At 38.7% G+C, this 26,197-nt stretch overlaps 3 protein-coding genes across 3 annotated transcripts; 1 reads left to right on the top strand and 2 right to left on the bottom strand.

Moving 5' to 3' along the window:
* Positions 1 to 48: 48 nt before the first annotated feature.
* Positions 49 to 4,336, bottom strand: cript (cysteine-rich PDZ-binding protein). The gene is made up of 5 exons (XM_039788979.1): positions 4,177 to 4,336; positions 3,892 to 3,957; positions 1,867 to 1,921; positions 1,610 to 1,713; positions 49 to 1,257 (listed from the first exon to the last, which is right to left on the bottom strand). Exons 1-5 carry the CDS (start codon positions 4,190 to 4,192, stop codon positions 1,193 to 1,195), a joined length of 306 nt encoding a protein of 101 aa, XP_039644913.1. The 5' UTR covers positions 4,193 to 4,336; the 3' UTR covers positions 49 to 1,192.
* Positions 4,337 to 5,177: 841 nt separating this feature from the next.
* On the top strand, positions 5,178 to 9,315 carry pigf (phosphatidylinositol glycan anchor biosynthesis, class F). Its single transcript, XM_039789403.1, has 5 exons — positions 5,178 to 5,569; positions 6,463 to 6,554; positions 6,889 to 7,005; positions 7,134 to 7,242; positions 8,957 to 9,315. The coding sequence occupies exons 1-5, from the start codon at positions 5,342 to 5,344 to the stop codon at positions 9,068 to 9,070; spliced, it is 660 nt and encodes a 219-aa protein (XP_039645337.1). The 5' UTR covers positions 5,178 to 5,341; the 3' UTR covers positions 9,071 to 9,315.
* A 10,099-nt stretch (positions 9,316 to 19,414) lies between these two features.
* Positions 19,415 to 24,065, bottom strand: LOC120551799 (cytochrome c oxidase subunit 7A-related protein, mitochondrial). Its single transcript, XM_039789383.1, has 3 exons — positions 23,907 to 24,065; positions 20,976 to 21,110; positions 19,415 to 19,791 (listed from the first exon to the last, which is right to left on the bottom strand). Exons 1-3 carry the CDS (start codon positions 23,976 to 23,978, stop codon positions 19,651 to 19,653), a joined length of 348 nt encoding a protein of 115 aa, XP_039645317.1. The 5' UTR covers positions 23,979 to 24,065; the 3' UTR covers positions 19,415 to 19,650.
* Positions 24,066 to 26,197: the final 2,132 nt, after the last annotated feature.

The raw sequence follows: 26,197 nt of genomic DNA, 5'->3' as shown, positions 1-26,197 counted from the left end.
TTGAATCAACCAGAGCTTGTATTATGAAATTACTTGAGTTCCGGTGTATCAACTACAGATGCACTTCTTTTATTTATGGGGTGTGTCACAATACCTGTCAGTTTACTCACTTGTGCAGTAAAAAAGTTGTATACAAGAATCCATGTCATATTTAGGAGACCTTAGAGAATATGATAAACATTGTTGTTCTTTGTTCTACCTCCGATAGGGGTATCTAAAAATGTTTGATGCCTTCTAACTAGTCTATCGCAGATCCTCTCCTCCCCAAATTTCAAACCACAACATGAAGCCTACACTGGTTCTCTTAAACAGATAAAATACTGATGTCCTAAATGCACTAGCACACAGAATAACAGGAGCAAAAGGGCAGTGATATATTAAGCAAACAGGGCAGGTTAATGACTCATTTGCTACATCCCAACATGACCTACTGTATATTATGTGCGCTAGCTGGATACTGATGCTGTTTTTGTGCTGTGGTACAACTGCATAAATCAATAATGAGACATAAAAACAAGAGTGCGCACATGTGGTTGAAGGCCTGAGGGAGAGCAAGGCCTTTAAATATCAAAATCCTGTGAACTATAACCTTTATCTCTGACAGCAATGGAGATGGGGGGGGGTTCACTGACAGTGCAGCATGCAGTTTCCAAATATGATTATGTAAGAGTAAACCAATTATTACAGGCATATAGGACGAATATGAGTATGTTGTGCGTAAGAGGCTAAAACTGTACCCTTTATGGCTTATGGTTGAGAATCCTGTCAAATGTCCTTCATATTTAATTGTTTAATTAAATCAAACGCTTGATATATTACATACAGAAATCAACTTATTTAAAAGCAAAGAATCAAAGCCTAAGTACTGAATTTAAAATATACAAAAAAAATCTAGAAGCCTCAACAGGTAATGACCGGTGATGTATTTGGATACAACAGTGCTTCCCTGTTTATGGCCACTGTAATAGTTCCAGTGGCATTATATGATATTCTGTAATAAGAGGGCAAAGCCAGGTCCAAATCTCTCTCTTTCACAAAGGTGGGAAAAATAAGACAAAAGCATTATAGCTGTATGGTGAGAAGGACATTTTGGAAACATACTGAAAATGTGACAAGATGACAAACATGAACATCAGTCACATCCCCATCCCCCATTATTCACTCATAGAACAGTTCTCTGATCAGCCCACTGTCACACAGATGTCTGTTTGTAGTTCTTGGTGTCCAAAACTTTCCGTCCACACATTGCACAGATTCCTGGAGATAAAAAAAGGAAAGAAAGAGAAAAACAGTTTAAAGAAATATCAGTATAGAGAGAAAAGCAATATGAGGAGCAGGTCCTTAACTTCTTGTATTTTGTAGCATGTACCAGTCATCCTACCAGTGCATTTACTGGTTTATGCATCTTAACTTCATATCAAAAACATGTTATCAGATCCATTTGATCCAGAGAGCATCTTGATATTTAACTAAAATTCCATGAGTCTTAGCCACAGTACAGGAACACCAAAGGACATTTTGATTTTTGGGAAAACACACGAGCTGAACATATAATAAAACTCATCAGGCTCTCAGCTCAGTATGGAGTCCAGTATGAGTGAGTTTATACCTTTCTTGTAGGCACAGCCCTGACAGTAGTGTGATCCAGACTGATGAACTGAGCTCTTGCAGATCCTGCAGGTAGCAAAGCCTGTCTTGCTGTATGGGTCAAACCTGAGATGGAGATAAACAGATACATAACTAGAGATGCACCAATATAGGTTTTCTGCAATGCTAGCAACACAGGTTTAGTGAACAAATTAACATGCTAAATGTTTTAGTGCAACAATCCGAGTGAGCTGATAAAAAAAAAAGCAAACTACTGACCTGGCTTTCTTAGAAGTCAGCATCTTGTTTTCATTTAGCTTACGCCCACCACCCTCTGAGTGAAAGAAGCAGAAAGAACTCAATTAAACATCATCATCTAAGCAACATTACATTGTGGTATGTGACAATTCATCAGAAGTTTAACAGCAAAAATGTATGTTGATCATTGATAAAATTAGGTATCACAAAACAAAACAGAGAAGGCAAAACGTGCATACAATATTAAATGTCATAAAGCAACATAAAAGGTACAAATAACTATTGTTTCGCTCAAATGTGCAAAGGCAAGCAATAGAAAAAAAGTAAGGCCAGCTTTTATCCTAAGGCAGTAGGACTTACCAACAGTCTGTAGGACGCATGATGCGCCACTGACCTACACTGTACTTCTCTATACTGTATGCACTCAAGTGTGTGATAGTGGGACTGTACGTTTTGTACATGTTGACTGGAGAGCAGCCAGCGCTATTATTACTGAATCATCCCATGTCCAGCATATTATCTTACAATTTATAGAGTAAAAAATTAATTAATTGAACAAACTAATCAACATTAATTAATATTAGTGGCAGCCCAAGTACTGTTGACATGAACCCAAATTCAGGCTGTTGTCCTGTTTAACTACCTTAGTAAATGTATACAAATTTATGAGATAAACAACCTAATATAATGTCACTTACTAATTTTTTTAACGATTTGTGTACTGCCTGTCACAAAGTTAGTGTATGTAATTGGGTGTGTTAACCTATCCCTGAATTAGATAACACCCCCCCACACACAGGGAGGACTCAGATGAATAACACACACGTACCTAAGGATAGGTTCTATTGCAGTAGGATCAGGCTGACATTGTTTTCAGTCTGTTTGGGTTCATGATTTAGGTTAGCATACGTGTTTACAGCGCCAGTAATATTGTAATGGACTGTGTTAATTGTTCATGTTAATGTAATGTTAATGTTTAGAGGGTCACTGTTCAGAGGCCGTAGTCCAGGCAAGATTAGTAATGTTGAATGAAACACAGATTTCTTCCTGTCAGTGAAGTCAACATGATGGAGTTTGTTCCTTGTTTTGGCTTTGGCTACGACCCACATTAACCTGTGTTCAGGTCAGTCTTTTGAGACGTAACAATATCTTTATTTGCATTGAGTGATAGACAAAACCCTTTTTTGGTAAACAGCTAAACTTAACACCTCCAGCATGAGTTAAATATTCCTTGGAAAGGCAAAAATCCTTAGGAGTTGGGATGGCACTACATCAGAATCAGAAAGGAATTTATTGCCACAGTAGTTACCGTACATGGAATTTGCCTTGGCGATTGGTGCATACATACACAAACAAACATATTAATAATAATAACAATAATTACTTTATTCAGGACACAATTGGAAGGTCTATAGTATTTTAAAGATTTAAAAGAATACATGATATACACTGGCACTACACTGTGATTTTATCGTACTGCTTAATCCTAATTATCCTTGATCGAGATTAAATAAATGCTTCTTCAAGTCCCTAAATTTTAGCTCTCCAAAATTCTACTACACATATACATACATATATATATATATATACACACATATATATATACATACATATATATATACATACATACATACATATATATATATATATATATATATATATATATATATATATATATATATATATATATATACATACATACATACATACATACATACATACATACATACATACATACATACACACACAAATACACACACACACATATATATATATATATATATATATATATATATATATATATGTATGTATGTATATATAAGGTTGATTGTGGTCATTTGCAGCCTGATTTACATTATGATGGGCCTGATTTACGTTATGATGGGACCTTGGAATATATATTGCGTGTTTGTTTGGCTCGACTAGTGATATATTTTTACATTCTATAACCTGACCCTAATGTACCCATACATATGAACTATGCACAGTAGTAATAGTTACCGACAAAAACAAAACAAATTGTCACTGAATGTGTCCTCAGTTTACCTGTTGTATTCCGTGCTCCATCTTTCCAGGTGTCAGGTGTGATGACTTTACCAAGCTTCTTCTCGCCTGAAATAATAATGACACACAATTTGTAGAGAAACAAACATACTTATTAACGAAAATAAAGTCTAACGTGCAGGGTCGGTGTTCCTAAACCAATACAACGAAGAGAACAGTAATGAGCACAGTTAGCTAGCATGCACATAACGTTAGCTTAGAAGAATATCCAGCACAAATATAGGTTAGATTTAAAGATAGAAAGTATCTGAACAGGGTGATACGTACACTTTTCACAAACCATCTTTTCTCTATGTTTGTTTTAAACCGATACTTTTCCACGGTTAGTCAAAATAAAATAAAAATGTTAGCTAAATCTTAGCTTGCTCGGTTACTGTTTGTAAACTTCCGGTAATTTCTTCCACTTTCTCGTTTTTGCAACAGATTGATTGGTCAAAGATGTGACAAACTCAAATTCCGTTGGGTGATACTCCCGTCCGTCACAGAATATCCCAGGAAATCTTCACTGACCTTCTGTGATTGGTTATAGGGTGGGCTTTAAAGTTTTTCTACAAAATAATACTTCCTGTTTGCTCATAATTTTCCTTAAAATTAAAAGTCCGCTAAAGATGGCATTTTCCCTTGTACGGATCACGATCATAGACTGTAGAGGTCAATATGGTCACATACTAAGTAGCCTAGGCTACGTGGTATTTAAGAGTATTTGAAAGACAAATCAGACATGTCAATTAATGGTAAAACCCAACTAACACTGTGCAACAATCTCTTATAAATTCTACAAGTAATTGGTTTACTTGTATACATTTGATAATGTAGATATATTCTGATTCTGATTAAGGGAAACGGAATAAAAAATAAATATACCAGAAATATCATACATGGAGCATTGAACAGGCAAAACAAATGGCAAAGTGTTGAAAATAAATGTGTAATAAATTAAGGGAGGTTTTATTTTACAGTTTTTCACTGGATGCCATTAATGATGCCATTGCAATTAGGTCAGATCTTTAAAATTTGATTTATTTTTGTTCCATAGTAATATGCTACATTATAACTTCCTAAAAAGACTAGACACTGCACATTGGCTACATGAATACCCATGGACTGCACAAACAATAAAGCGTACGTGCATACCTTATACATTGAGATGGTGTAAGATATTATAATTGAAACAAAATAAAATATTATTCTCTTGTTCTGTTTTATTTAATGAGCTGTTTGCATGTTCCAAAGGATACCTTTGGACTTTTATTGTGAAGTCCAAGCGGAAGTCTTTGTCACTCCATGTTTACGGAAGGCAGGTCCAGCGCAAAACTCACCCATGGGTTTAACCTACTCTGTTCATCCGTTGCTAAATTAACATTTGGAATTATTTTATTTCAGTTGTGTCTATTGTTTTATTCTCACATTGCAGATAGTTACATTCTTCGTAATGTGGGACCATGAAATCAGAGCCATGGCGTCCACTCACGCCATCATCGCCGCCTCGGTGTTCATGGCGACCGTCATACCTGCGGCACTAGTCCCGGGCTTCTCGGTGTACGGCACTCACCTGCTGTGGCTCTACTCGGTGTCCGGTGCGGTCACCGCGGTCAGTCTCGCCGTCTTCTGGCTGCTCGGCATCACACCTCCTACCAAGAAGCACACCGTTGGATTCAAGGTGCTGACTTACTTTATGTCTTTATGTTAAATATTGTAAGTAATAGTCCTGCATCGTATGCAAGTAAAATTACAGAAGTAACGTTACAGCTAAGTGTAGCCTACTTAAAGTATGAAAAGAAAAGGTACTGACTGCAGTAGGCCTAACTGCAAGGCTATTAACATATATTACTGTGATGCATTCATGTGTAGGCTACGTATAATTGTAAGGTTGTTGCTGGTTGAGGTTTAGCTATTTTTTAATTACTTTTGTACAGTTGGTTCCATCCCAACCTATAGGGGTCAGGCCCTCTCTATACAAGGTCACAAGCATAGACTGTATCAGAGGTGTATAGTCCAGGTGCCAGAAAGTAAAAATCCTGCCATGTTTTTGGATCTGCCTCTACATCTAGAACAGGTGTTTTCACTAACGAGCTCATCTACCTGGTAGAGGAGCTGGTTTAGTGATGGTTGGGACAGCTGCTGGACAGGATTTCTACTTTCTGGTACCTGGACTATACACCTCTGAACTGTGTAAAACACAAGGCCAGAGCAAGGCAAGTTTATTTGCACCAACGCAATTCAGAGTGCTTTACATAGAACATAAGAAATACAAGGCAATATAAAAAGACACATTTAAATATGATTTAAAAGGTTATCATACAAGATAAAATAACAAGATAAAATTGAAAAACAATAATTACAGTGCAGTGTATGATATGAATATTAGACCCAATTTTCATTAAATAAAAGTTAGCAAACTTTTAACTTTAAAATAACTTGGACTGCTGAAGCTTAATGAACCTGCATGTACAGCTACAAAGTTCCTGGGGAACTTTTCAAGCCCAAGAAACATTCATACCTGGGTATTTTTGCATGATTTATTTACCTTTCTTCACCCGTTTCTTTCTGCAGCTGTCTAGGTTGTTTCGTTCATGTCTGTACTTCTTCCTGTCGTGCCTGTTCTTCCACACTGTGGTCGTTCTCTATGGAGCTCCACTGATTGAGTGAGTTGCTGCTGATGTTCATGTGCAGTATGTATACTAAAGAGATGTAAAACACATTTGGAAAAAAAACAGAGGGCAGTAAAGGCGGACTAGTTACTTGCTTTTGCAGAAAGTAAGTTAATTATCAGGATAGGAATTTGTGCAGCTTGAAATATATCACCCATTACTGACTGGTTAAATAACAAGTGAATAAATGCAGCATATACAAAGTATCTGCACAGTGCACATGGTGATATTATTTTTTTGACATTCTACATATTTACATATTTTCATTTAGTCACTGTATGTTTTATTGATTGCATTAAGTTTTATACCCTACAATTCATTATTCCAGATCCGCCTTAGAGACATTCTCCCTCGCTGTGCTGTTGACCTCTCTAACCACACTGAGGTGTCTCTGTGTCCTCGGCCCCAATGTCCAGGCCTGGATACGAGTGTTCAGCCGGCATGGGTGAGCCTACAATCTGCCTTTCCTTTTTCACTGCTCCCTGTCCTTCTGTCATGTGTTTCATATGCTTACTTTGTGTCTCTAAATTGAATATACTAACAGATGTTGCTTTGTTGTGTCTCCGTCTCCAGAGCTATGTCTGTGTGGGACACCTGTCTACAGATTACAGTGGCCTGCACAGTGGTAGGAGCCTGGGTTGGAGCCTTTCCTATACCACTGGACTGGGACAGGCCATGGCAGGTCAGCACACCGTTAAAATCCTCTCATAAACAAAATGTATACTGTGGAAACTTTATCCTAATATTGAGCCTCGTGCAAGAACAATTTTAATATTCTTATTGTAAACCTCTTTTACCTTTTTTCTGTGATGAATGCCACCTGTTCATGAGGAGGTGCACGTTTGTGAGATTTTATCATTACCATAATTGATGCCCCTAAAACTGTCAAATAAGGCTGCCTGCTCCGCTCCATTTTTGGGAAAGTTTCATTCACAAAAATGCTACCAGAAATAAAAAGAAGACTTTTACAGACAAAAAGTGGAATTAGTGGTATTAGAGGACCCGAAACAACTAGAAAATGTAAACCATAAATGCTATACTGTGACATAAATAAACCGGGAATGATTTAAAAACTTTCTTGAGCACACAAGAATATTATAGTCTACATTAGACAACGTTACACTGTGCCCATTAAAATCATAAAATCTAAAGAACCTTTCAGTAAATTGGCAAGCCATTATGATGATGAGCAGAATCTTATTTTTTGCATTCACTTTGTCTTATATTTTATTTTAGTTGATTTCGATATTTAAACTTCAATTTCATTCAGATTAAGGCATTATGATTTCAGTCGGCATGAGTCAGAAGATAAATCTGGGTCACGAGATACTTATGGCGTTTTTCTATTACATGGTACCTGCTCGCCTCGACTCCACTCGTCTTTTTTTGGTTTTCCATTATGAAAAAAGTCCCTGGTACCTGCCAACAGGTACTATTTTTAGTATCACCTCCGTTGAGGTTCCAAGCGAGCTGAGGTGATACCAAATGGTGACGTGAAAACCTGCAGACTACTGATTGGTCGCAGAGAATCGTCACTAATCACTGCGTCATCATTGCTAGCGACAGATGGGGGTGTCCTGAACAAACCCACCATAAGTCTCGCTTTGCCAGACCTTCTTCCACACACACACACACACACACACACACACACACACACACACACACACACACACACACACACACACACACACACACACACACACCAAGTACCGGGAAAAGCCACGGTGCCACTGAAAAATAGACTCAGGAAGGAACTTTCTTTTGGTGGAACATGTGTACGTTCAAGAATCAGTGTTTAATTGAACTGGACATAACCCTTAGACAGTGCAAACTGTGCAAGAAGATAAAGCTTGTAAGGGTTCACAAGTCATATATGTTGAGAACTACTGATTTATAAAACGACAGTAAATGTACAAAAAAATGTAAGCTAGTCTCTAATATTGAATTTCTACAGTGATATATATGAGATATATATATTTCTGTCATTTCATTGCCAATCATCTTGTTTGACCTCCTTTGGCATGCAGCACAGTTCCTTCACAGTTTCCTCTGTTAACAAGAAGCCAGTCGTTTCCATTCAACACTGAACAGTATTTAATACAACCTCCATAAGTCTGAAATTATTTTTCTAAACAGTAACCATTAAAGCCTTCTCTTTATTTAATTAATTTGACAATGACAAAAAGCAAAAAGATTAAAACTATAATTGCAAAGGGCGTTCTCTGCTGTGGTAATTGAAGCATAACTCTAAATGACAACACTGTAGTGCTGTTCCTTTTTATTAACAGAACATTACAAATATAGACAGTGTAGGGGAAAAGGATTAACTTATCTAATAGTTCAACTCCTTCATCTATCAGTCCAACGATCAGACTCACTTGTCTTGCTTCTTGTAGGTTTGGCCCGTTTCCTGCAGTCTGGGCGCTATGATCGGCTTCCTGACCGGGCTTGTTGCAGCTCCTGCGTGGATCCACTATCATCGCAAACACCTCACATACAAGTGCAAATGATGGACAGACATGCATTTCTGTGTTTTTGTGTTTGTGGCCACGAGGGTATTTCTAGTATTCCTGCTGTATTCCTTTAACTTTGTACTGAATATTTATTGGGAACTTTCACTCAGTTTGCTGCCTGTAGGAAAGATGATTTTCTAATAACACAAGATTGTATGAGCAACATTAATTTTGTATGCATGAAGGCTGAATGTTCCTGAGCATTTTGACATGAATAAAGCATTACTTCTTTTTGATTAAAAGTTGGAAGTTTATTACAGAAATATAGCTGCAGTACCGGAGGCTGCACTTTCAGGACCGCATTTTCAGGATTGCAATTCTAGGACCCTAACTAGAGGGCGGGTCTTACCAAGAATGCGAGTGGGATTCATAATAACTAACGCAACAGGACCGCATTTCCACCAAAAATGGAAGAAGAGCACATCAAGCCATGTGTGAGTAACATGACTGATTGTAAATAAGGTTATTTTTTATTTGTTTAATGCTAACTGTGTAAACAGTTGGTGTCTTGAATTGGACAGAAAGGTACAGTGTGAGTAAGTTAACTAACGTTAATAGTCTTAAAGTTCCTAATGTTACAATCATTGTTAGCTTATGATAGCTTGCTAACTGTTAGCCTAAAGTATTTGTTTAATGAAACCGTAACGTTTGAGCTATATTTGGTGAGCCCAACTAGTTGTATTATATTACTTAACTGAATGACTATAATAATTCATTATAGCCAGCACATTAAACTAGGGTTGGTCTTCACTGTTTTCAGTGTGCGTGAATTGTTTAATGTTCCCTGTTATACCTGGGACACTTTATCATCACAGGTTTTTTTACACAATGCCCTGAAATCTTCATCAACTGTTTACTAATATTAGTTAATATCTTAGTTTAGAAGTAGTAATGAATGCATCTTTTTTAAAGTGACTATATGTACCTTTTGAATGTTTCTGAAACTGTATAATTTTTCATCTGATGATCATAAATGACCTGTAACAGCAAATGAGATTAACAGTGAAAAGAACGCTATTTTTTTTAATGGTTTTTATCAGTGCCTTTGCCCGGTCCGATTTTTCCTGCGAAGTCAGAATGATTTACGGCAGGTAGACACCGCTACAGAGCACACATTCTGAAGGGTCACAGATTTTGGTGTAACACCGAAAAAGCCAGTGTTATTGTATACAGCCAGGTAAAAGGTAGCAGGAGATTTATTTCTATAGGTGTAATTGTAGTTTTTATTTTATTTTAGAAGTTATCTGCTGTAGTTATGGCTGATACTGGAGCAGGGCCATCACAGAAAAGAAGGAAATTTAACGAAGAACAGCTAAAAGGGAAAGTGAAAGAAAACGGGCGAAATCCAAGTCACACTAGGTCGGGCTTTCAACAGATGGAGATAAGTACGGGATTGGAAATGATTCAAAAACGTCCCTGAATTGGCACTCGGCTATGTAATATGTCTATTTCATTCATAAAATAACTTTTCAATGCTAGATGTGGTTGTACATTAGTAGCCAACATTAAATTACGTCCCCCTTCCATTTAGCGCGGACGTTTTATTCCTTTTAGTCCGTGTTTGTTTGGCCTTTCTTTTCCCTTGTCCCCCTGTAACGTTACTTGTGTAAAGCGTCCTTGGGTTTCATGAAATGTGCTATATAAATCTAAGGTATTACGTTGGTTGCTACAACAATCTCATAATGCTATGGTTCGTGACACAGTGACAGTGATAGGCGGTTTTGCTCACGAGACATCCAAAGTAGGCTAAGTTACCATATGCAACACTTGAAATGCAACGATGCATCTGTAACTTATTATCTTATTGTAAATGAATAATTTTCTGTCCGAGCAAAATATTCATCGCGACTATATGACCTTCCGGTAATGCTAACTCAGTAATTTACAGTGGGCAATACAGAACCGTAAAGAAAAGACCTTTACGACAACAGGTTTGGTAAAAACACTACCACTTTTGTCCAAAGGGGCCGCTAGAATCAACACAAACTGAAAGTTTCATATAGCCACTTTAAAGGTCCCATGGCATGAAAATGTCACTTTATGAGGTTTTTCAACATTAATATGAGTTCCCCCAGCCTGCCTATGGTCCCCCAGTGGCTAGAAATGGCGATAGGTGTAAACCTAGCCCTGGGTATCCCGCTCTGCCTTTGAGAAAATGAAAGCTCAGATGGGCCGATCTGGAATCTTCTCCTTATGGAGGTCAAAAGGGGAAAGGTTACCTCCCCTTTCTCTGCTTTGCCCGCCCAGAGCGTTTGGCCCACCCATGAGAGAGAGACATCATGGCTTGCAAATGAGCGAAGCATGGCAGTTGGTCAAGGCCAAACCCCCACCCTACACTGTGCCCCCCCTTTCCTCCTCAATAGCTACAGACACAGAAATGGCACATCCTAAGGAAAGCTCATTGTGGGACTGGCTCTAGTGGCTGTAATTCTGCACCAAGGCTGAATTTCGGGAAAGAGACTTCAGATACAGTATTAGGGGACCACTAAAGCCTATATAAAAGCATCCAAAGAGCAGCATGTCATGGGACCTTTAAGTGTAACTTATATTTGTATAAACCAAGCAGTGATTATGTAGGAATTATGCAGACGATTGGAAAAACAAATGAGAAAAGAAGGAAGACCACTCAATTAAAAGGTAGTGCTGTTACCAACTTCACAATGTGGGTTTCAATATTGAAGGGTCAGGAAAAGTCAAATGCTAATACAATGTAATTTCTATTGTTTTCTTGCATCTCTCTCATCTTTCGCAGGAATCATTGAGACTGTTGAAAGTGTTCGACTATGTGAAGAACAGAAACGGCAGACACAAATGATTTGATTTGATTTGATTTTGTTATGAAAACTGTCATTCTCCTGGTTGTCTGTAAATCATGTGGAAATGCCAAAATTAAAAACTTTTTGACTTATTTTCTTGCTTTTCTTTCTTTGTTGGGGGCTGGTTTGTGAAATTAGTTTAATATATTTTCAATTAAAATAGATTTTTAAAAGTACATCTTTATTTTACTTGTTAATGAGCTAAGTATGCTAATTACACAGATTGCCCAACATGCAACTCTTAGTTAACAAGTAGTATCTGGGTGGGAAAATCTTTTTAAACTTAATATTTAGACAGAAAGTAGCTTTTTGGTGGAAGGAAACTTGTAAACGTTTGTGGTCATCGAATTCGGTAGATGGTGTATTGAAAAACTAGGGTCCTAGAAATGCGGTCCTGAAAAAGCAGCCTCCGGTACAAAAGGAACAGTATTGGGCTTAACATCAGCGATTTGAATAATTGAATCTAAAAAATGCTCGAACCTGTAGGTGGTGCTGTTGCATCACTGTGTGTGTGTGTGTGTGTGTGTGTGTGTGTGTGTGTGTGTGTGTGTGTGTGTGTGTGTGTGTGTGTGTGTGTGTGTGTGCATGCGCGTGTGCGTGTGTTTTATGTGAAGGCGCAGAGAGTTTAAATGAAAAGAAGAAATCAAGTCTCACACAGATTTGCAAAGTAATCAGTATAATGTTTGAGTGGTCATTTAATGAAAGAGTCGTGAGGGAAAGTTAGAAAGTTAAAGACAAAGTAGAAACTCACTGCAATACTTCCATCCTGGCACACACACACACACACACACACACACACACACACACACACACACACACACACACACACACACACACACACACACACACACACAGCCTTTCTGCACCTGCAAGCTGACTACTGATGAATACTGTTTCTTTTAAACAACCATTAATCTTGCTCCGACTCTATTTCAACACACTCCTCCCTCTCCACTCTCAATCTCATCCCCCCCTTTTTACATTCTCAGGCAACCATATTGATTCACTTTCATTTTAGGGACATTCATTTTCCTCCTTTCATGCCGCCCACATCTCTTGTTCTCCATCACAGCCTTGTAACCGCAATGAATTTTCTGCATTGCACTGTCAAATTGTAAAGTAAAAGGGGGGGATGTTGTTTGCAGACAGTCTAGACATTTGTGATACAGTTCAATTTAAGTAATTACATGCAAGAAAAATAATTCAGTCTTTGCAGTGGGGAGTGGGATTAGTGGACACATTCAGCACAGAGCCAGGGGCACAGCTGTCCGTTTGCTCTGTTTGAACTCTTACATAAGGTAGTTGCCAGGGAAAGACTGCGAAAAAAAATAGCCTAAAGGAAAAAAGAGGAAAGAGAGAAAAATGCATTATCAAAAACCATACAAGAAGAGAGAATTTCAAAGCCTTTTAAGTAGCCTAGATGCACTTATGTCACCAATCAGCACACCTTTTCATGGCTCAATATCTCCATTCATCTCTGATGAATTCTATCTGACCTCATGCTGTTACCTCCATTACCCGTGTTCTTTGTGCTTTTTTTCTATTCTCCACCTCCTGATATGTTATTACCCGTGCCGAGCAAATGAAGTGGTGGGTATGGCCCTGGAGAACAAAGGGTGAGATAAACCAATTCCACCTTCAACCTCCTTGTAGTGTGGAAAGCCGAGATGATTCATACTGTATGTGTCACCAAACTGGACATGTCACATCTGGTGATTTTTGGAGTTTCTCGTTTTTTTGTCCCTTTTTCATTAATCTTTTATTGGGAATAAAAAATAAATAAAAATAGAAATGAATATACCCAGGCGGGGTCTCAAAACACCACCACCCGACAACAAAAACAACTAAACCGTGTCTCTGGGTTAGGGTTAGTAATTGTAGTGTGTATGAATATGTAAAATAAAAACATACAAATAATTATGAATAAATAGATAAAAAGTGAGAAATTAAATTCAGGAAATAAGAAAACGTAATACAATTAAAAATAAAGATGAGAAATTAGTCAGGTTAAAGGAAATAAAAAAAATTCCATTCATGAAAAACATTATCAGAGCTGCCTTTCACTGAGAATTGATCTTTTCTAACTTAACATAAGACTTAAATCTAAGCCACAGGGAAAGAGGAGCTGGAGCCTTAGGAGATTTCTATAGAAGTAAAATACAATGTATTGCCAAAAGAGGTACAAGCTAATATGTCAGTGTGCCCAAATATTGCTATAAAGGGGCACATTTTAATATTGATTTCCACAACTTTTGTCAAGATCATAAAATAATCACACCAGAATGTATGCAGTCTGGGCCCTACTTTGATCTGAACCTTAATTTCTTATTCCTTATTATAAACTCCAAACTTAGAGGGGCATCAACAGTGGCAGTGAATGGGTCAACAGTAGGGGCCTTGAAATTCTTAAGGAAGGAAGTCATTTCTGCCGTGTTGGATGAAGATTCAGATTGATATAGTTAATAATAAAACGTCGTAATAATTGCATGCTAGTTGCTGAGTCAGAAATAAGCATGCCAGTGGAATTTTGTTGTTGTTGAGGAATCAATGGAGAGGTAGCCTGTCGTTTCAGTTGATGGGCTGTCCCTTGATGTTTTCTTATAAGTGTAATCGATGTACTTTAACAACAGAAATCTGGATGGAGTTGCTTTGTTCATGTGTTAGAGACAAAGAGACGGCCATTTGCTCTCTCTCTCTCTTATCTCTCTCTCTCTCTCTCTCTCTCTCTCTCTCTCACACACACACACACACACACACACACACACACACACACACACACACACACACACACACACACACACACACAAACACAACAGCTACTGCTTCACAAAATACTTTCCTCATTCATTCTCAGATAACTTTATTTATTCATTGTTTGTTCTCAGGCTGTGTTATTGTGGCAGGGCATTGTGAGGAGAGGTAATTTGTCACTCCCCGCCCCTCCTCTCTCCCCAGTCTTTCCTGCAAGGCGGCTGTTGCAGAGCTGTTATGTTTCAGCAGAGATGCATATTCTGAATTATGATGCATCCTCTGCACTCTGTGGTCAAAATGAAACCTGGCTTGGTCACTATATTTTAAAGGGTAGCATTCAATCAAATGACAAAAAGATTGCTCAGGCTGCTGAGAGCACAGGGAATTAACACCCAGCTCTGCATCATTTTTAGCTATCATCTTGGTTTTACAGCCTACATATTAAATGTAAAGTCCAGTCTCACAGCTCTGATTAACTCTGTTTTCAGAAATGATTAATTATTAAATTCAGAAATATAACATTACATCACCAAACACACATCTTCCAAAATTTTCCATTCTGACCCCACTCGAACACAACAAGAATAATAAACCAAAATACAAAGTGGCTTTCCTAGAAATAAAGAAATAATACAATACTGAGAGAAAGGACAAAACCCTAGCTCACATTTAGAAATCAATTTATATGGTGTGCCTCCATCTCATCCTTACGCATTCATGTAGCTTTTGAGAGAACATTTTTTCCATCTTTTTGCGCCTTTTTCATGCTGTTCTTTAATCTCGGCCTCTCTCATTTTGATGAAGATTGAGGCACTCCAGTCCCTGAGTCTCCTTTTATGTCCAGTCATCACTGCTGTCTGGGCCCAGTAAAACCTTACAGACTCCTAAAGTTGTAATAAAGTTGTGGACAGAATACAAAATGCAGAATTGTTCCCAGTACAACAGTGACTTTTCATCCAGAATTGCTGGATTATGTGGCATATCCACTGTGCATGCACCAGGGTACCCTGATCTCCCCCACACAATTTATTGTTTTCTATTTTAAATGTTTAGTTTGGGTTAGAAAATCCAACAATAATTATGCCTAAAGCCAGTGTGTATATAACTTAACCATAAGCTTCACCAATTTTCCCCAAGATTGTGTAATTTTTCGACAATGAAACATGCCATCGGACTAATTTGAAAGCTGGAATGATTTTACACATACTGGCTTTACATTGATACATTACAAGAAGGTATTAGAGTGGGGAGGTAAAACAGGATAGATGAGTGCCTCGTATTGCAAGACGTTATCGTTTTTTAGTGTACTACTCATCTGAAGAGATACTGCTGAGGAGAATGTGAGTAGGGATTACATTTTCAATTGTCTCTCGATAAGTCACACCCATCCTCCACATAAGAACCTTCTCTTCACACTCTCATCCTCCCCCTCCTTACACCCCACTGGCTTCCTGTGTTTTGTCTCTCCTCTTGCCCCCAGTCACACTAACTTCATTAACACAGAGTGCTGTGTTATTGAGTGGAAAACATGTCTGCAGAGCTCTCAGGTTTCTCTTGACAGGTCTAAGAATCCATTGTTACTGAGGAACATTCAAGTGGGGTGACATGACACAAGAGGAATGGGGAAGACAGAGGGGTGGAGTTAAGGGGATTCCTTGATGAAAAGCAGACATGTTACATCAGTGGTTCCCAATCTGAGGGTCATGATTCTCCAAGGGGTCACAAAATAAATCTTAACAGTAATGAATCCTACTGACTTTAGTGATCCTCTCTCCAGCGCGCTTTGGAGGAGGGTCTGGCAAAGCGAGACTAGTGATCCTCTGACGTTTCCTCTAGTGCCATCAGCAGATTGACATTTATGGCTTTGAGTGAAATGTCTCGACAACTATTGGATGGACTGCAATAAGATTAGGTTTGGTACAGACAATCGTGTTCCCCACAGTATGAATTATAAACATTGTGGTGATCCTCTACCTTTTTATCTAGCTCCATCATCAGGCCAAAATGATAATTTGTGAAATACTACTGCTCTGTGTCCAACACCTACAAAACTGGCAGTCCCGTCAACCTCAGCTTTATGTTAAGCAATAAGCAAATGTTAGCATGCTAACACGCTAAACTAATACGATGGTGAACATTTTATTTTAATCACAGGAAATGTGAAATACGAGATACCTGCACCTCTTCTGGCCTCCAACAACTATAGAAATGAAACCATCTCAGAAGGAAATGTCATTCTTTTGTATGCTTTCAATTCATGGAGACATGCAAGCTGTGACACAAGGGTCACCAGTAAAGATTGATTCAGTAAAAGAATCAAAAGCCAAACATGGTTGGGAAGCACTGTGTTAGACAGATCTACAGACTTTTGGTTTCACTTAGTCTTGTCTAATGCCAGCTATACAGCTGAACAAGCATAACGACTAGGCCTATTTATGTGAGTGAGTCGTGTGTATGGTAGCAATCAATTAGAGAGGTAAACATGGCTTGATTTGTTGTTTGTCAATGTTGTGGAATAACAAATGAACAGGTCCAGGTCCACCCCTTTGTGAATATGTAAAGCTTATTCTTTTGCTGTTAATTCAGCCATTACTCAAATTATATTTCTTCAACAAGGCACAGTGTGTGTTTTTAGTTAATTTACTCAGATTGCATGGCAAAATAGTGCTATTCTAGATAGCACGTAACTCAACACCTTTGTGTAACCAACATACATCAACAACATACATCTATCTACTATTTATTTGATGTCAGCCATAAACAATTATTTAATTTTGTTAAACCAGCTCAGCAGCATCCCCAAAGCATTTTTCAGCAGAAATCGTAATCGCTGTAGATGTAACACAGCCACTGCTAGCTCACACTACTGCATCCTTGCTTTGTAGGATGGGATGTTTTAGAGTAATACACTCTTCAAATAATGCATTGTGTCTTTATTTCTTAACCATACTCATTATTTCCCCAGAGAAGGTCAAATTATTCATGTTTAAATCAGTGCTATCATCTATTATGCATCATAAGGTTGTCCTCAGGGTGTGAAGTATTGATGCCATGGGGGAAGGAGGTCCAGAGTTTAGTCATACTGACAAATGAATGTGCCATATCTTAATAAATACAAGTCTTCCATGGTTTTCTATTTCTTTTATTATTTAAATCTTAAACTTTCAAGGGTTTGAGAGGCTCTGGGGAGCCTTTAGAAAGAAAAGAAATGTCAAAGATATACCAGTGTAGATATAGCAGTTAAATTATCAGAGGTCACCTCATCACATCAAACCCAGAGAAGCCAAGTGCGAGTTAAACCAATGGACCATGGTAGTCGTTAGTGTATGACTTGGTCTTGAAAGAATAATGTTATATATTTGAAAGTTACTTAGTACATTTACACAATTTTGAGGTACTTGTACTTACCTTGAGTATTTAAATTTTCTGTTACTTTATACTTCTACTTCACAACATTTCAGAGGCAAATATTGTACTTTTTAGTCCAAATTTATTTGATAACTTTACTTAGTTACTTTTGCAGATTCAGATTGATAAAATATAATCAACAAATAAGATTTTCTTGATTCACAGGGGGGGAATTCATAGGCAAAGGATCAATGGACCAACAATAGAATATACTCTAAAATGGGCCATTCTGCATAATGAGTACTTTTACTTTTGGTACTTTAAGCATATTTTGATGTTAATACCATTGTTTTTTACTTAAAGCTATAATGCGTAGTTTCTGTCTTTATGAGGTTTTTTAACATTAATATGAGTTCCCCCAGCCTGCCTATGGTCCCCCAGTGGCTAAAAATGGCGATAGGTTTAAGCCCTGGGTATCCTGCTCTGCCTTTGAGAAAAGGAAAGCTCAGATGGGCCGATCAGGAATCTTCCCTTTATGACATCATAAGGGGAAAGGTTACCTCCCCTTTCTCTGCTTTGCCCGCCCAGAGAATTTAGCCCGCGAAATGAGAAAGAGAGAGACATCATGGCTTGCAAATGAATGAAGCATGGCAGTTGGTCAAGGCCACACCCCCACCCTTCACCTGACCCCCCCCTCTCTCCTCCTCAATAGCTACAGACACAGAAATGGCACATCCTAAGGAAAGCTCATTGTGGGACTGGCTCTAGTGGCTGTAATTCTGCACCAAGGCTGAATTTCGGGAAAGAGACTTCAGATACAGTATTAGGGGACCACTAAGGCCTATATAAAAGCATCCAAAAAGCAGTATGTCATAGGACCTTTAAGTAAAAAATAATTAATAAAAAATTAATAAATGAGATCTCAACCACATTCTAAATATTAACAGTTTTTGCAAATTAAACTTCATTCAAAATCATCATCAGTGCTTTGGCAGCTTGATGTGGGGCTGCCAACGTGTCTGTCTGAAACAACCTCCCTTCCTCTAAACTCAGAGAGAAGCATCTGACATCACACCAGAGCCCACACATATAAATACTGTATGAGACCGTACTTAAGCCAAGTGAGCAGCAGCTCACATGTTCCAGACGGGGTTTCTTCATCATGCTTGCTCTCTCTCTCGCACACACATGCTCATCACTGCACTACCACACGCCTGTTGAAAGCTGTGAGCATAGAAAAATCTTTCCATCTCCACCTCTATTTTGGCATTCAAGCTCTCTACCCTATAGACAGTTTCATACATGATGTCCATGCATCTGTCTGTTTTGTTGGCAATAATAACACCTCTGCTACAGTGAGTGTTATTTCAGTGACACATAATAGAAGATATAAAGTTGAAGACGAACAAAACGGGAAAAACAAGACTTAATTTCAGAGCACGTTTTACTTTTGTTTCCCCTTAAAATTTATTAATTTAGACATTTGTTTTACAAAGAAGACAAGACATTATTATTGTGATCAATGAGTGTGATGTTCTGACAGTGATTAGAGTCCCAAGAGGTGGTATGGCGAGGGCAGATGGAGGCTGGGAACGTTGGTTCGATGAATTACAGTAGCGACGTGTCAGAGATGTTACAGAAAGATCCTGGGTTTTGTGCTGGTCACTTATTTCTGGGCTGGGCTGCAAAGTAAAGAGCAACCAGACAGTAGAGAGCGCCTCCTACGGTGAGAGCCATGGTGGTGCGGTACAGTAGCCTGTCGGGGACTCCACGCTTCAAATGAATGGGGATACCGTCTGACGTCTGGGAGAGGACGAAACAGGAGGGGGGCGGGAAGGCAAGGGAGAGTTAGAGCATGAAAAAAAAAATGGAGAAAAATACAATGATGAAGATGTAACAGAGAGTACAGTGTCAGATAGAACATTGTGAATTATTTGGGTCAGAGCACCATTTTCCTATGACTTTGTATCCATGTCTTTTCCCTCTCCTTCATAATGTATTTAAAAACACCCAGTTTTCAACCAGTTCTGCATGTTTATTTAAAATGGTAATGTTGTGTATGTGCAGTGTGCTTTTTTCTACACAACCATTTTCAAAATGAATAATTGTCCCTGAAAATTGTGACTGGAACAACTGAAATGTCCAATGTGTAATTTGCTTTGGAAGGCCAAAGTTTCTACACAGATTACCTGTGGCAGGTCTGTCTGGAACACTGCTTTAACAAAATTAGAAAATTGCAGCAGGCATTACTATGATTTCCATTTGTTTGAGTGATTGCTCTGCCAAATCGCATAGTTATTTCCTCCACTGCCTCTCGTGTGATGAATACGGAAGCAGGGGGCCATTAAGAGCCTAAAGCTAAATAATCCTCAGTGTTTTGACTGATAAAGTTTGACCACTTTAGCAGGTCATGAATCTTCATTCTGAGGACTTCTTTGAATTAACAAAAGCTGATTCACACTGTGAATGAATCAAACTGTCTTCTTGTCAGGACTAAAGCGTGATTTATGGTTCTGCGCAGGCTCCACGAAGAGCTTTCGCCGTAGCCTACGTAAGTGGCCTGGAGTTTATACTCGTGCGTTGGTGTGGCCGTCGATCTCTTTAAGAGAATAGTAGGGCTGGCATGTGTTTATGTGTAGGAAGTGTGTGGTAGAGCGAGTGAGAGAGTAACGGCGATTAGCTCCGGAGCGTGTACCGGCTCTAGAGTCATAGTGAGAGAAACAAAGTGTCTCCCCTGGGTGGGAAATCTGTAGCAGGAAAAATTAACCCTCTCCTTGATTTCATGCTGTTTATGAAGAAGGAGAACCAGGAAATGAGTCGGGGAAATGGCAACGCTACCAAGCCACAGGTGCACGTCAGGCTATGGCGTAGGGTCAGCGTAGGGTCTGTGTCTCCACGTACCTACTGTACGTACATAGCCACAGCGTAGATTTAACACAGAAGCATAAATCACGCTTAAGACTATTTCATTCTATGTGCTTCATTACCTGGAAAAGCCTCTGGAGGTCAGGAACCCTGTTTGCTCCCAAGTACTCCACCATGGACCCAGCCTCTGACACCACCTTGGTGGGTGTGGCAAAGATCATGGCTGGGGACTCTGCTGGCACACCTGGCCTCAGCCCCTAAACAAACAAAAAAAACTGGTCACAATAATGCACAATTCTATTCAACATCATAGTTACACATGCATAAAATCACCTTTTTTCTAAGCGGATTTGTGGATGTTTATTTACGACGGACATTATAAATAATGATATCCTCGGAAAGTGTAAATCAAACTGAATGTAAAAATATGTCTATCATGTCTTTGTATTAGGGCTACATAATTAATCTGAATTTTATTGAAATCACAATATGGACTAGTGCCATATCCAAATCGCAGGGCTTAATATGTGTCAAACCATTCTGAATTAAGTATTGTGGTGCTGCAGAGACCTCCCAGTTTACAAATTGTATCCTACAGAAGACTAAAGAAAAAATCTTTGTTTGGTAAAGATGCTCGCAAAAATCACACTACAACCATTTACATTTTTCAAATTGCAATATTTTTAAATGAAAATAAGAATGATACAAAAATTATAATTTCCTCCAATATCATGAATCATATTGCAATATCAGTCAAAATAATCGCAAATAGATATTTTTCTATTTTGTATTCAGATTTATTTGAGATTTAGGAAAACCACTCTTTTCATATCCAAGTAGAACAAAAGTCCATATACTCGTTGTAGGCAGTGTACTGAGCTCAATGCTGCTGCATAAATAAAAGGGATTACATGAGTACATGAATCATCTCATCTCACAATGTATGCCTCCCTTTGTGAGAGAGTTTAAGTGCCTGTTCAGATTTTTAAAGAGCATCTCAAGCAGCTGTTCAAATAAACCAAAGGTACACAGTGGTGTTAATTAAGTACAAGTGTGCCTATTTAATATCCTTTCACTCGGAGGAAGCGTCTCACCCACCTTGGGTTTAAAAATCACTGGGAAACCGACTCACTTCCTTGTTAGAATGTGGGGAGGCAGATAGTGTGCGAGCGGGGAAATTAAATACGACATAAAAAAGCAGAGGCACTGAAAGCAGATTATGTTTACTTGCCATTTAAGAGAAAGCTTCACTGAAAGTGTTCACAGAAGGATTCCCCTTTATTTTTTGTAACCTCACATGTATGACTTGTTATTACAGAGGGACATGTGCTAAATAGTTCAAGATGCTGAAGGATATTAAGCAAAATGCAAATTGGGAAAAAAAATGCTGCCTCTGGGTGTCTGGTGGGGGCTTCCATCACTAAACACATGCAGGTGTAAATTCTACATTGCATGAAAGTGTGAATGTTGTTGGCTGTATTTTTTTCGACCTGCCTCTATCAATCTCTGCCAAGTGTGTGGAGATCCTGGAAGGATAGATTGATTACAGTATAAGTGAGTTTGACAAATTAAGTAAGTGGAAAGCGCTACAGTTGCCACAGTCTTACTATTGCTGATATGAAAAGAGACTGCGTCAACAATTGCTGGTAAAGACGAGATATTCTATTACATCAGGGATCAGCAATTAGTTTCAGCCATGGCTCGTTATTATTCATTGAATGTAGAGGCATGGTGGAGCGGCAGCCCTGTACGTTCAATATGTTTTGTGTGTGTAATGATTTTTAATTAATTTAAAAGGTCCCATGGCATGAAAATGTCACTTTATGAGGTTTTTTAACATTAATATGCGTTCCCCAAGCCTGCCTATGGTCCTCTAGTGGCTAGAAATGGTGATAGGTGTAAACTGAGCCCTGAGCTCAGATAGGCCGATCTGGAATCTTCTCCTTATGAGGTCATAAGGAGCAAGGTTACCTCTCCTTTCTCTGCTTTGCCCGCCCAGAGAATTTGGCCCACCCATGAGAGAGAGACATCATGGCTTTCAAACGAGAAAACTGGCAGTTGGTCAAGGCCCCACCCCCACCTTCCACCTTGCCCCCCCCCTCCTCCTCCTCAATACCTACAGACACAGAAATGGCACAGTCTGAGGAAAGCTCATTGTGGGACTGGCTCTAGTGGCTGTAATTCTGCACCAAGGCTGAATTTCAGGAAAGAGACTTCAGATACAGTATTAGGGGACCACTAAGGCCCATATAAAAGCATCCAAAGAGCACCATGTCATGGGACCTTTAAGAAATAACAAAAAAGTATAAAAGGTTTCAGGAATACAATCCTGAAACTTTTTGTAGCGCAGATTTTTCCCCCAGTAGTAACTAAGGGCTAGTTGCCTTCAACTGAAGACAATATTTATGTTACAGGCTCTTTTTTCTTCTAGCAAAGAAATAGCCTAACTGTTGGATAGGTGACTTCCAAACAGAGACACAGGAGAGCTTGCAGGCAGCCTAATCCACTACCATAGAACAACAAGGAAGCTGCAGTGGAAAGAAGAGGGGAGTAATCGTACAGTAAAGGTCACATCTGGCAGATGCTTTGAGAGGCCATTGATTTTACAAAGTGGTTGTAAAGTCACATGAAGGCCAAATCCCCATAACCTTTTAAAATAAAGGTTACGTGATAAGGTAGTGATGAAAAATAGGAATTCAGTTTTCAACTACAGATGACATTACGCGACACAGCTGAATTAAAGTTGAGATGAAGACAGCGTTTAACTAACGTTACTGTGTTTTAAGGCCGGACTGTGTTTTAAGGCCGGAAAACTATTGGTAAACCGGTCATCTTTCCGCAGATCAAACGCGTCAATAAAACCACACCACGTTTAGGAATTAATACACATATTTTAGATTTAGCTAACTGCACTGGATATCTTTAAATATCTTCAAGTGTTTTGAAAGACATGGCAGCTACAGTGGAGACAATAGTTCAACACAGCGATATGAAGGTCATCCTCGGCGGTTACCGACTCGGTCCCTCACCGAAACACCGCTTCCCGGTTTTACCTGAGGGCTGTAGGCGGCCGTGGGAGCAGACCCCGTCAGTTTCTGGGTGAAACCGCTGAACTTGTAGTACATTTTCCTGCTAAAGGACGGGGAAAGGTGTCATCCACAACAAAAATCACCCGGTAAAGGGTCTTCCTGCTGCGACCGTCGAGGGAAAGTGACGTAGCACTCAGCCTGCTCGACGCTGCCCCTTGAGGAGATGTGTACATTATGGTGTACACCAGAGTGATAGAGAATCTCTCTCTATGGCTCTGGTATACACCAAAATTATGTTAAACATAAGTAGGTACATTTACTTATTTTAAGTATAGTACAATTTTGAGTTACTTGTACTTTACTTGACTAATTCCATTGTATGCTTCTTAAACTTCTATTCCTCTAAATTTTAGAGACACACATTGTAGTTGCTTTGCAGATTTAGTCAATTGCTAGTTAATAGAAAGTAAATAAAGTCATAAATTATGATATATTATTATAGGTTAAGATGCCCAGTAGTATGAAGTAGGCTAATCAAAATTATCTTTACCTTCACCAGCTGCCCATTTCAACCCATCGGTCACAATTGAGCGAATTTATTTTTTATTTATAAGCCTCTAATAATGTTACTGGGGAATTTCCCAATACTCTTTCAGTAAATATTGAAATAATAGGGTGTTTCAATGAAATGTGTGCAGTGTCAAATGTTTTGAGTAAATTGTCACATGACCAGAGCTGTTTACATCCTAGTTGCACCCATAGACAGTATGGTTGCACCTTGAGAAGAGGATGGCTGCCTCAAAGCTCCCAAATAAAAGGTTAGTAAAGTATGTTAAAATAAACATAGGAAAAAGATTTTTTGTACACTTTAAGTTGTCTAGTTATGATATATACATTTGTAATTATTCAAATGTCTTTGGTGTGTTTGCAGAATGAGTAAACATATTAACGGTCACAATAGTGACCGGTGGGATAGAACGTTGTATCTAGATGCACACATACTTCTATACAAACAAAAGTCTTGTCGTATCTTACCTCCATTTTTTCTTTATTTTAGATTTACTTTAAGTGAAGTCCTTGACATGTTGGATCTAGGTGATGGCCCAGACAAAGCATGCAACATTGCAATCATACCTCAAGAAAGATGCCATTCTAAGTGATTGTGATAGTGATGGATCAGATATGGCCTATGAGGGGGAGATGGGCCATTTGCCAGCCAGGATTTTAAATGCACATGCTGAACTGTTGGAGACAGATGATGACTGGAACAAAACTAAGTATGAACAGTGCACTCGTGAATAGCTATTACTTTTACAGAGATGTTATGGGAGGGACCATTGACCTGCTCACCTTCACACGGGTAATGGCACAACCTCTTATACAAATGTTTGCCACAAAGCCACTGAGCCACGGAAGGAGATCTCTACTGGCTACTACTGTTCAAGATCAAGCAAGATATAACCAAGTCTCTCACTGGCCAGTCAACACAAGGAATCGGTTCTTGAGATGTCGTCTTTGTGATAAATGCACCACCTATGCATGTGAGAAATGCAACACTTCACTCCATATTGAGTGCTTCAAGATATACCATAGAAAGTAGAAAAGATAAAAGTGAATATAAAGTGCTGAAAGGGCCAACAAAAAAAGAATATAGTAGTACAAGAGACTAAATGTTTTTTTGAGAAAGAAGGTCAGTTGAGTCAAGAGATGCTGTATGACAGTAGGACTTCAGGCCTCTAACCTAAATGTTACTCTATGTTACTGTAATAAGATGTCTGACTGATTGTGGTTCAATATAGTTATACAGAAAAAGAATCAAGAACTTTGTTCTGTCACCTACCTCTTTACCGTATACCTGCCTCTAATCTAAATACATTTCATTTTTGTTAAATGAGGCCTCTTCTTGATGGTATACTCGAGAGGGTACATCGTTCCTGAAGTTTTTATGTTCAATGAGAATGAAGTACATGACTGTAATGTACATTTTCTAGTGAATGTTGCACTAAAATGTTATGCCAACATTACAATATTATTAATATTAAAGGAACACGCCGACTTATTGGGACTTTGTCTTATTCACCGTAACCCCCAGAGTAAGACAAGTCGATACATACCCTTCTCATTTCCATGCATGCTGTAAGGCTGTCTGACGGCTCCAGCGGCAGCAGCCCATCACAGATCCTGCAGGTGAATGGTTCCAGTAATCCTACTGCTCTGAATAAGTGACAAAATAACGGCCAACATGTTCCTATTTCCATGTTGTGATTTGTAGAGTCACAGCGTGTACAAAAAACAGCGTAACTATATTCTCAGAC

Source organism: Perca fluviatilis, chromosome 21, assembly GCF_010015445.1.
Source record: "Perca fluviatilis chromosome 21, GENO_Pfluv_1.0, whole genome shotgun sequence".
Classification (NCBI taxonomy): Eukaryota; Metazoa; Chordata; class Actinopteri; order Perciformes; family Percidae; genus Perca; species Perca fluviatilis.
Note: the sequence above shows the minus strand (reverse complement) of the source record. Positions and strands in the feature narration are given on the sequence as shown.

Coding starts and splice junctions, on each gene's coding strand:
- pigf (XM_039789403.1), top strand. CDS start 5,342: ATGTGGGACCATGAAATCAGAGCCATGGCGTCCACTCACGCCATCATC. Junction 5,570..6,462: donor AGCACACCGTTGGATTCAAG/GTGCTGACTTAC, acceptor TTCTTTCTGCAG/CTGTCTAGGTTGTTTCGTTC. Junction 6,555..6,888: donor TATGGAGCTCCACTGATTGA/GTGAGTTGCTGC, acceptor TCATTATTCCAG/ATCCGCCTTAGAGACATTCT.
- cript (XM_039788979.1), bottom strand. Junction 1,714..1,866: donor CTGACTTCTAAGAAAGCCAG/GTCAGTAGTTTG, acceptor TCTCCATCTCAG/GTTTGACCCATACAGCAAGA. Junction 1,258..1,609: donor GGGCTGTGCCTACAAGAAAG/GTATAAACTCAC, acceptor TTTTATCTCCAG/GAATCTGTGCAATGTGTGGA.
- LOC120551799 (XM_039789383.1), bottom strand. CDS start 23,978: ATGTACTACAAGTTCAGCGGTTTCACCCAGAAACTGACGGGGTCTGCT. Junction 21,111..23,906: donor CGGCCGCCTACAGCCCTCAG/GTAAAACCGGGA, acceptor TTGTTTGTTTAG/GGGCTGAGGCCAGGTGTGCC. Junction 19,792..20,975: donor ACCTCCAGAGGCTTTTCCAG/GTAATGAAGCAC, acceptor GTCCTCTCCCAG/ACGTCAGACGGTATCCCCAT.